General features: G+C 34.2%; 1 protein-coding gene across 2 annotated transcripts; it reads left to right on the top strand.

Moving 5' to 3' along the window:
* Positions 1-308: 308 nt before the first annotated feature.
* Positions 309-10,190, top strand: cd40 (CD40 molecule, TNF receptor superfamily member 5). 2 transcript variants are annotated; one of them, XM_022677207.2, is made up of 9 exons: positions 309-456; positions 1,025-1,106; positions 2,303-2,425; positions 3,357-3,503; positions 4,772-4,862; positions 5,621-5,679; positions 6,899-6,994; positions 7,858-7,889; positions 8,019-10,190. In XM_022677207.2, the coding sequence occupies exons 1-9, from the start codon at positions 427-429 to the stop codon at positions 8,226-8,228; spliced, it is 870 nt and encodes a 289-aa protein (XP_022532928.2). In that variant the 5' UTR covers positions 309-426; the 3' UTR covers positions 8,229-10,190. The 2 variants fall into 2 exon arrangements, with proteins under 2 accessions (XP_022532928.2, XP_022532927.2); XM_022677206.2 differs by having other exon boundaries at positions 317-456; positions 7,989-10,190.
* The last annotated feature ends 1,524 nt before the right edge of the window (positions 10,191-11,714 follow it).

Here is an 11,714-nt window from a genome sequence, read left to right as displayed (position 1 = left end):
AATAAGCATTACATTTTGCCCTGATTTATACAAGAAAATCTGTTTATGTATAGATTTAACATAGTATTCGATATTAAATTTATACAATCATATAAAGAAAGAAAACACATTGGATGAATGAGAAGAGGTGTGTCCAAACTTTTAAAAAAATCCAAGCTGGGATATGGGGAGTGTTTCTGGGAAATGGTGGTGCATTTTATGTGTGTGTGTGTGTGTGTGTGTGTGTGTGTGTGTGTGTGTGTGTGTGTGTGTGTGTGTGAGGAAATGGAAATCCCCTTCAGTGCTGCAATGTCTGATTGGGGTGAGGAGCAGAGAGGGGCGTGTCTGTTAAACTGCGCAGTAAAACCAGAGAGGCGCTCGCGCTCACAGTCAGGGGGGCTTTCGGTCAGTGCGCGTGTGTTATTCTGCAGCCTAAACGGATTAATAATGAGGACAATCTTCAGTATTTGTCTTTTGGTAAGTAAGATTAATAGTATATGTGTGTGTATGTGTACTTTATATGTGTGTGCTGGGTTTCTCAGCAGCAGACGTGGCTAATTTATAGCTTTATTCTGTATTTTAATATCAGTATTACTTTTTTAAAATGTTTTATTATCGCTGTATTGTATATTAAACACATGCATATGGGTTTATATTAACAGTATAAATGCATTCGTGCCCTTGGAACAAAAATAGCTTGTGACTTTCACTTTCGTTTTCATAATAAAAGCACGGTAGAAAATATTGTTTTATTATTTATTTTATTATTCTAAACCTTTTAAGACATGTTAGGGTAGGTATTGATTATAGCACAAATTTAGCAATATCACAGGTTATTAAAACTAAATTCTAATCGTTTATATACATAAAGCGTGTTCCACATTACACACACACACACACACACACACACACACACACACTCACATACACACACTAAGCCAGATGTAAACAGTGGCTGAGAGTTTTGGGGACTTTCCTCTGGTAAAAGGGGCTGTTTTATGTTTTCTATCTGATAACTGTTTAAAACTTTCCATTTTTTCTACAGGTTCTGCCTGTGGTGGTCCTGTGCTGTGATGAGACTACACACTACAGGAAGGATGAGCAGTGCTGCAAATTGTGCGGCCCAGGTATAATATAATATAATATAATATAATATTTTAATTACCTCCATGGAGGATATTCAGTCATTCTAATGTAAAAAAAAAAAAAAAAGGAAAATAATGCAGTATAGAGAAATTAATATACTATATTATTAGTGCTGGGCAACATGTATTAAAAAGGCACTAAATCCTAAATCCATTTTTTTTTTCATTAATAGATGAAATATGTTCCTTTTTAAGTAATGAAACATACTTTAGTCCTGCTTAAAATCTTTATAAACAATTTTTTTTAATCTTTAAAAAACGCTTTTATTGTTATAATTTCTGTCTCTGCACTTGGATATATGGATACTCATAATATGCAAATTAGTCCATCAGTAATACCGCCCCCCTGCTGACATCCAACGTCCAACCATCTGCGTGTCATGTCTCGCTATCAGAGGCACACTGCTGCTGCTACAGCTCAGCCAATCAGTTCTCTCTCTATTGCCCTGCCTCTAAACCCATACATCACCCATTGTCCCTCACAAACTACCCCTCCCATTTTTTTGCCTTTAAAAAAAAAAATGGTGATATTATTGCATTCGATTTGATATGACACATCCCTAATTAAGATTTTCACCAGATTGTAACAAAATTCAATAATCCAATTTATTGTCATGATATCAATTAAACTCGCCATATATCCAGGTTTGAAGTAAAATAAATGATACTGTACAGAAATAATCTGATATAATCTATCTCTAGTAGATATTATTTAATGAGAAATGAGTATTGTAAATTGTCCTTTTCTTACAAACAGCAAAAGAGTTGTATCTTGATGCCGATATGGCCCTAAAATAAAATCACAATATTTTAGGCTATTAAAAATTAAAATTTGTCAATATTCTTGCGTACAATACAATATGACACACCCCTAGTCATAATAACGAGACAGTAAGTCATAATTATGAGATAGTAAGTCATAATTATGAGGACCCTCTTTATTTTGTAATAATGAGGGTATAAGTGTTGTCCATAGATATTATACAATATGATGCGATATGATACAATATGATGAAAAACTTAAAGTTTAAAAACTACTGTATGTAAATAAGTATGTATTTTAGTACACTTGATTGATTTTATAGGGCTACACCCAAACAAAAAAGTTATTATTATTATTATTATTATTATTATTATTATTATTATTATTTTATTTATTTATTTATTTTGTATTGCAGGCACCCGAATGATGAAGGACGCGAATTGCCATGATCCGATGTGTCAGCTGTGTATGGATGGAGAATACCAGGATGAATATACAAAGGAAACTAAATGCAAACTGCAGCCTATCTGTGACATCAGTGAGTTTACACCAGTACTGATTCACTATACTGCACCCTGTAGGTGTGTCTGTTTACACAGATATAGGAGTTGTGTACTACATTTAAACAGTAGGAGACGCTAGGAGTTTCCTAGACAGGGATTCTGCCTAGTTTTTATTCTCACAGAAAATATATTGGCATACACAAAAGCATTACATTTTGTATTAATATTAATAGTTATTAATATTTTTCACTGAGTAAAGGATCTGTACCTATACTACAAACACTATACCCAATACTAACAATTCTGTTTTTACTATTAATGTTTGTGGATGATATATTACCCCAAGGCATTATTATGGCAAACAATATTATTGTAATTTTGCCTCTAATGGCATTAAATTGAAGATAATTTAATAGCGTAGTTATGGAATCACACCCTTTTAAAGAGCAATAAACTAACTTATAAACATATAAGAATATAAGGAATAAACATTGGAATCTATATGTAAAAAAAGACAGTTTGTATACAGTTGGAAAAGAATAAGAGATTTCTCTTTGAATTAAAAACCTCTGGAATATAATCAAGGAAGAGGAAGATGGATGATCACAAACCATCAAACCAAACTGCTTGAATTTTTGCACCAGGAGTAAAGCAGCATAAAGTTATCCAAAAGCAGTGTGTAAGACTGGTGGAGGAGAGCATGATTCCAAGATGCATGAAAAAAACTATTCCACCAAATATTGATATTCTTTCTGAACTCTGAAACTTTATCAATATGAACTTGTTGTTTTCTTTTCATTATTTGAGGTCTGAAAGCTCTGCATCTTTATTGTTATTTCAGCCATTTCTCATTTTCTGCAAATAAATGCTTTAAATGACAATTTCCAGAGCTGTATTTTTATTTTAATTATTTAGAAATCAATTTTTTAACCACTTATCCCCTTTTGTATTTCTCTCTCTAAACAGACCTAGAGTTTGAAGCACCTACCCAGCAGAGTAAGACCACACGCGAGCCGTGTGTGTGCCGCGCTGATCATCACTGCTCCAGCCAGGACTGCATATCCTGTGTCCAAAACACTGTGTGCCCTCCTGGACAGAAGATTGACATAGAGGGTGAGTCTAGATTATGTACCTATGAACAAATGAGTGAAAGAGGAAGAGTGCATGCAGAGAAAAGCATGCTGTAGTGTTGGGAGCATTACAGTTCTTTTAAAAAGCATCTTAAATAAATAAGATGCTTCCAGGTGTGATTCCACCGCCACCACCGCATTCTCCAGTGTGATTTTATCCCACACAAGCATGTGAAGGCTGACTGCACAGTCATTCAGTGTTCTGCTTCAATAGAGCTCAGGTGCTCTATGACGTGGCTAGTGGGTGGAACTGCCCATGTGAAACAGAAGTGTACTTAAGAGAGCACTTCAGTTTCTGAATGAGTTTCTCTGATTTTGCTATTTATAGGTTTATGTTTGAGTAAAATGAACATTGTTGTTTTATTCTATAAACTCCAGACAACATTTCACCCAAAATCCAAATAAAAATATTGTAATTTTGAGCATTTATTTGCAGAAAATGAGACTGAAATTACAAAAAAAAAAGATGCAGAGCTTTCAGACCTCAAATAATGCAAAAAAAAGAGTTAAGAGTTCATAAATAAATATTTGGTGGTTGGTTTTTAATCACAGTTTTTTTCATGCATCTTGGCATCATGTTCTCCTCCACCAGTCTTACACACTGCTTTTGGATAACTTTATGCTGCTTTACTTCTGAAGCAAAAATTCAAGCAGTTCAGTTTTGTGGTTTGATGGTTTGTGATCATCCATCTTCCTCCTGATTATATTTCACAGTTTTTTTAATTTGGTAAAATCAAAGAAACTCATAATTTTTACGTTGTCTCTTATTTTATATATATATATATATTTTCCAGAGCTGTATATACAGTATGTCTTGGTATTAAATACTGCTTAAAGTGCACTTTAGTGTAGTTTTTGTCCAGTAGCATTAATACGCAAAGTAGTATGTTTACAATATACTATATAAAGTGTATTAAAAATAAAAATACTTAAATCTACTTAGGTTTGTAGAAGTTTGCGACAAAAAAACACTTAAAAGCACAACCTAATGCTGTTATGTTGCATTTGAATATAGCTTACTTACAATTGAAATATACTGAAGTTGTTCCAAAATAGTACAATTAGTGTGTATTTAAGTGCATATTCATTTTAATGCTAAAGTATTTACTTTTCCATGTTAAGTAAAGTTTTAAATATATATATATTTAAATAAACTTTTCTTTTACAAGGTTGGCTAGTACAATGAAGCTCAGTGTCTAACAGTGCAAATATTTAACGGACGGTTCATGCTGATGTGTTTTATCTCTACAGGCAACAGGAAGTTAGACACAACGTGTGAACCCTGTCCTCCACGGACATATTCCTCTGGAAATTCTACTAAAAACTGCAAAGAATGGACTGAGTATGTACTAAATATTTTATTCATTAATGTATCTGTTTATTTTCATTAGCTGTAGTCCTCGAATCTGACCAGACAAGCATTTTTTTAAATACCTAAAAGAAACTCCAAGTCTGAGCTGGATTTCCCTATAAGAAAAATAAAGGACATTTTTGTAATTGTTGCTAGAGCATGCATTGGTTAAAAAAAATAATAATAATAATAATATAATAATAAAAAAAGCAATGGCTCTGTATAAAGGTATGCAAACTCAAAAATCAGATCAGATTAAAGGAATAATCATTAATAAATGCAAGGGAGTATGTGAAATGGCTACAGCAGTATAATTTCCAAATTTGCTCACAAGATTGAGGACATACGTTCACACAGTGGATCAACACCAGCAGATGATGGACATGTCTCTCCAAACCATCACTGATTGGTGGAAACTTCACACTAGACCTCGAGCAGTTTAGACTGTGTGTCTCTCTTCCTCCAGACTCTGATCTCTGAGATGTAAAATTTACTGATGATCAGTGATGGTTTGGAGAGACATGTCCATCATCTGCTGCTGTTGATCCACTGTGTTTTATTATCAAGTCTAAAGTCAGTTCATGCTTCCCTCTGCTGACAACTTTTATGGAGATGCAGATTTCATTTTCCAGCAGGACTTGGCACACTGCCCACACTGCCAAAAGTACCAATTGGTCTTATTATATAATATTCTCATTTTTGGAACACTGATTTTTTTTCATTCCTTTCTGGTGTTTCCCAAACCGTAGGTGCTCTTTAGGTTACGTTGAAGCAGCAGCAGGCACTTCCACATCTGACCGGATTTGCGGTAAGTACTGGTCTGTACAGTTCTAGGGAATTGTGGGAATTTTTGAGTCGTGTACAGTCCACGCTCTAAGCTCTCGTCAGAGTTAACGCTGCTGGTGAGAGTACAGTGTGGTGAATTAGGAAGTGAAACTTGAGAAGGGTGTGGAAACAACGTGTACGGCTATCTGAGCGCCCACATGGTGTCACTTCCTTGATGTTCAGACAGACACAAATTTGCACTAATAGTCAGAAATAACTGAACTATCAGTAGGAGTGTCTGGTAGGCCTGAACTAAGTATAGTATTATAGTATTATAGTATAGTATTATTACACCGATGGTTAAAATTAAGTTACTATCCAGATTAAAGATGCTTTGAATTTGGTTTTGATCTAAGTTTGAGTACAAGTACGTGTACAGTACCAGTCAAAAGTCTGGACACACCTTCTTACTGGGCTGGTAACTCGAATAAACTTATCCTGTACAACAGAGGAAACTCTTGCTCTTTTTTTCCTGGAGCAGTCCTAATGAGAGCCAGTTTCATCATAACATCAGTTTTGGATAGTTGAGTAGTTGTTGCTTCTCGTAATCTGTATTAGAACATTACTCAAATATTCACTATTCACTGTATACCTGTAACTCTACCTCTTCACTACTTTACAACTGATGCTCTTTTGAACACATCAGGATTTTTTTAAAATTCAAGTAATTATTAACTCTTGATGAGTTCAGCACAGCTGTTAACTGAAAGCCTGAATTCCAGGTGATTCTACCTCTTAAAGCTGACTGAGAAAATCCAGCAGAGATGTGCAAAACTGTTTTATCTAAGCAAGAGAATGTGAATTGTATAAAACATATTCTGGTTGTTTAAGACTTTTTTGTTTATTAAATAATCCCATGTTTTTTTCACAGTTTGGATGACTTTATTATTAATGTACAATGCAGAACAAAATAATAATAATAATAATAATAATAATAATAATAATAATAATAATAATAATAATAATAAATAATAATAAAAATAACACTTAATTTAAGGTGCACTCAAACTTTTGACTGTGACTATGTTTTTGTTTTTGTTATTATGTAATAGTGTAGTTGTGTAGAACTTTGTTGTGACACCTTACATAAATTATATCTTTTTATGTTTTCAAAAATACATATTTTTAAGAAGTTATGAAATTATGCCTAGATAAAAAATAGAGAAAATATAATCACAGTGTTTTCTGTGCTTGTCTTGCAGAGGCTCAGCCTAATATAAGACTGGGTTTGGGGATTCTCTCTGGATTCGTAATCATCCTTGTGATCATGTTTGGAGGTTTTTGCTGGTACAAAAGAGGTAAGTTACATTTACACACAACATTACACACCAATTTAGCTGTTACTTAGATGTATGTCCCCCATCACTAGTAATGCCCCAACACAAAGACTAAAGACTAGCACATGAAGTCACATGTGAAGTCATAGTTCGCCTCTTTTTGAACTGCTGCTGATGCTGTAGCATTGCTGAGTAGCATCACAGCGCTAACGCTCGGCGGAAAGCGCAGCGACTCGGTTCTGATACATCAGCTCACAGATGCAGCCTTGTGCTGATCCACATCACCCTAGGAGTGATGAGGTGAAAAAGCGCGCCATCTACTGTGCTGTACCCACCCAGAGAGAGCAAGGCCAATTGTGCTCTCTCAGGGTTCCGGCAGCTGATGGCAAGCTGCATGACCGGGATTCGAACCAGCAATCTTGCAATCATACTGGACCACTGCTTTTATTAATATTTCTATGGCAGATCAGTCACTTTTATAACCAATGTCATTGCATCTTGCACTTTGCTCTGTTAACTATTTATTGGCCTTTAGCAACATCTACTGCACTGTTGTACAGATTTTTAGCTTGTCTATCTATCTATCTATCTATCTATCTATCTATCTATCTATCTATCTATCTATCTATCTATCTATCTATCTATCACATTTACATTTAAATGTTACATTTAAATGTTTTCTAAATCTCGTGTTCAGTTGTGTCTATTGGTTTTAGAGATGGAGGACATCTCAGAAATACTTATTGACTAATCGACTAATCGGAAAAAAATAATCAGCAGATTAGTCGACTGTCAAAATAATCATAATACTAGTGATGATGTTAAAGGATGTTATATTGTGTGTGATATGCTAATCTGAAATTCTGATTTAATTGATCTTTCAGAGAGAAAGGGATCTGCGTGTCTGGAGAAAAAGGTAATCTGAATTTCTTTTCTGTAATCATTATGTTACCCTTTACTCTCTTTGCTCTCCAGTTACCAGCTGTTTCTAATTCTCTTCCTGTTGCTTTTGTAGTTACAGCAACACTGTCCTGCTTTATTTAAGGTCATCGCCATCGACGAGCCCACCGCGACCGTGCCCATGCAGCCGGTGGAAGCGGACGGCAACGAGCCCACGGAGGACACCGAGGACCAGCCCTTCACTCACGGCGTGTCCGACAATGGCATGCCCATCCTTCAGGACCACAGCAAAACCTCCGTCCTTTCTGTTTCTGAGACGCAGCCCTCATCGCAGAGCTTCACAGATCGCCTGTAGAGGGCGGCGTGAGGAAAATCCTTCATGTTTATCTTCAAGCATTAATATCTATGAAGAAAGAGATGCTGCTGGTTATCTGGTGGCATTTATTTATCAGTTAATATTAAACACGCCTTTAAAAAAAAAGAACGAAAGGAAAAACCCTGATGACTCAGATCATAGATAAGATAATAAGTATCATCTGCCCATCCGCTTCTCGTTTATTATTCAGCAAGTGGGTCATCTTTTGAGTCATAAGATGTTTTTATATTGTTTTACTCCTCTATCGAGCCCAGTGAAGTTAAAAGCATTCAATATTAGAAAACATTCATTATTAACACACATCAAAAGTTGTCAAAAATTATAATTCATACGTTTATTATCTTTCACAAATGCACAAATTTTGGTTTAGTGAATGAAAAGAGTAAAGAGTAAAGTGTAAAGAGTCGTGTCGGTCGATAGCATTGGTGCACTACTATCTGTTGCTCCTTTTTTTATGTTTTTGGAATGTTTATTAATGTAATATAGACCCTGTATATAACAGTACCACTTTAAAATAAGACTACCTTTATAAAGACTACGTTTATAAACAGTTTATAATTAGTTTATTAATGGTTAGTAATTAGGTTGTAAACGCCTTAAAAATCATTAATAATCAGTTATAACACATACGTAGAAAGGGCAAAAATATAGATATAGGCTGTGGGTTCACTATTTGGCAAACAACAGGTCATTGTTGCCCTTTCGCTGTATGTGTTGATTTGTAACTGATTATTAATGATTTATAAGGCATTTACAACCTAATTAGTAACCATTAATTAACTAATGGTAAACAATTTATAAACCCTTTATAAAGGTAGTCTTATTTTAAAGTGGTACCTTAATAACACTTAATGTACAACACATAAAAGTGCTCAAACACAGTGTTTAAAACACAGTTTACAGTGCTCAAAAGTCATGGTACGCTCTCTCAATACAATCTTTTTCTCAATTTATCTCTTATTAATATAAGGCGCACCAGGTAATAAGGCGCATTAAAGATTAAAGGAGAACTCTGGTATAAAATTGACTTTTGCTGTAGTAAAACATGATAAAGAGCATTAAGCTTTGTTGAATAGCCCACCTCCATTTTTCCGCAGCTTTCCAAGATCCAGCAATTTTTTGCAGTTTCTCCAAACATGCTTTAGAATGGATGATATGGGGCATATTTGCCCCTGCAGATAAATCGCTTTATCTAAGCTCGAACTTTAAAAAAGTGCACAAGAAGCTTATTTAAAAATAAAAAAAACAGCCTCCGGAGATGTAGGTTAAACTATGAGATGTAAACAGTGTTTTTTTTTTAAAAAAAGCTTCTTGTACACTTTTAAAGTTATTAATGATATAAAAAGCAATTTATCTGCAGGGTCAAAAATATGCCCCATATCATCCATTCTAAAGCATTTTGTTTGACTACACCAAAAGTCAATTTTACACCAGAGTTCTCCTTTAAGCGACACTTAACCCTTCTAATGGGAAGCTGGGGGAAGCGCCTAAGTAAACAAAACTGGAATTCTTAGGGCCAACTCAACTGTGCTCTCTCGGGGCTCCGACAGCTGACGGCAAGCTGCATGGCCAGGATTCGAACCAGCGATCTCGCAATCATAGTGGTAGCGCTTTAGCCCACTGGACCACTCGGCGCCCAAAACAATGTTTTAAGTGACTGAACCCATCACTATTAACATAATTCCACTTTGCCAAACTAACATTGATTATTTTATTTTATATTTTACATTAAGACGAGGAAAAAGTGTAATTAATCTTGCAAATAATTTACTTTTTCTGACAGATTTATTTCATGTCTCGAGATCTCGGCACTGTTCTAACCATTCCAGATTGTTCAGTCTGATTGTGTAACGTGTGCTTGTTTACATTGTATATATTGTTTGTATATTTCAGTGTTTCTGTGTAGCAACAGCAACATTTTTGCAATTTTTGTTTTTTTTTCCTTAGAAAGGAATGGAGTGCAAAACAATAGTGTAACAATAATGAAAATTAATAAGTAATACCCAACTTTTAACATGTAATGTCCCACAGTAACCACTCGGCAACACCTGAGCAACCATCTGGGATACCATAGCAATTACCTTGCAATACAATAGCACCTATCTACTATCTAGCATCCACATAGTGATTATGATATTTCTCTTTGGTCATTATAGGGAAAGTCTGAAAATTGTTCATTTCGGGAGTTTCTCTCTGCTGTTAAACATGGTGGTGGGAGATTCATGACTTTAAATGCAAACTTTATGATAAAAAACAATTTCTATAATACATTAAACCATTTAAAACAATAAATATAAAATATAAATGATGATGGAGGTGTTTCAGGATTTGAGTACTTTTGAGCACTGTATCTCAGCAGTAGGCGTGGCCTTGTCTGTTAAAAAAAACACTGAATAATAACAATAACATTTTAATAGCTGTTAAAAGAAGAGCACGTTTGACTTGTTGCAACTTGTGGAGCGCTGTGTACAGTTCTGCATGTTCTTAATACATCGTAATATAAAGCTATTTTTTTCTCAATTTCCTTTTTTTATTTTCTTTGTGAATTTTTATTTTTATCTGTGAGTTTTATCTGTTGTGTAAATATGTGCATTTGTTCAGTTCAAAGTGTTGATGTATAAAATAATAGTAATTAAAAAATGTGTACAGTAACAGAGTTTCCTGATTCTGATTCACTTTTAATAAATCGGTTAAAGGTTTATTATTCAATTATTCAGTCAATTTAATCTTACAGCACTTTTATGGAAATGCGGATTTCATTTTCCAGCAGGACTTGGCACACTGCCAACACTGCAGAAAGTACCAATTGGTTTTATATAATATTCAAATTTTCTGAGACACTGATTTTTGTGTTTTCATTGGCTGTAAACCATAATCATCAACAATAAAATAAATAAACTTATAAAGCTTTATAATATATCGTCTTTATAATATATGAGTTTTACATTTTAACCAAAATTACTGAAATAAAGTAACTTTTCAATGACGTTCTAATTTATTAAGAAACACTAGTATTGTATAAAAATTTATTTATATTATAAATCTCTGTTCTGTAACCTCTTTTTATCCTAATAGTCCAATAAAAAGAATAGTCAACCACAAATTAACACTGAACCAAATTAAGATCAGTGTCAATTTGTTTGCTCAGCCCTCTAAAACAGTGATGATACTTTAAAAAGTATTCATTACTAGATAATAATCTGCTGTAAAATTAAAATAAAAATAAAAAATGTATGAAAAGAAAATACGATAAGAAATTGAGTTTTCTGATCCTGATTCACTTTAACCTGTTAAATCTTTATCTGGTTTATCTGATCTTCATTATTTGATATCTGTCTCAATGCTTTAGCATGTGTTTTGTGGAGTCCCACAAGGCTCTATTCTAGGGCCTTTAAAACTGATGTAAATTACGACAGCAGGCCCAGGTTATCATGTGGCCCCTTGATAAAATGAACTGTTCAGGTG

Source organism: Astyanax mexicanus, chromosome 13 (genome assembly GCF_023375975.1).
Source record: "Astyanax mexicanus isolate ESR-SI-001 chromosome 13, AstMex3_surface, whole genome shotgun sequence".
Lineage (NCBI taxonomy): Eukaryota > Metazoa > Chordata > Actinopteri > Characiformes > Acestrorhamphidae > Astyanax > Astyanax mexicanus.
The sequence above is the reverse complement of the archived record's forward strand: the minus strand, read 5'-3'. Positions and strand labels throughout refer to the sequence as shown.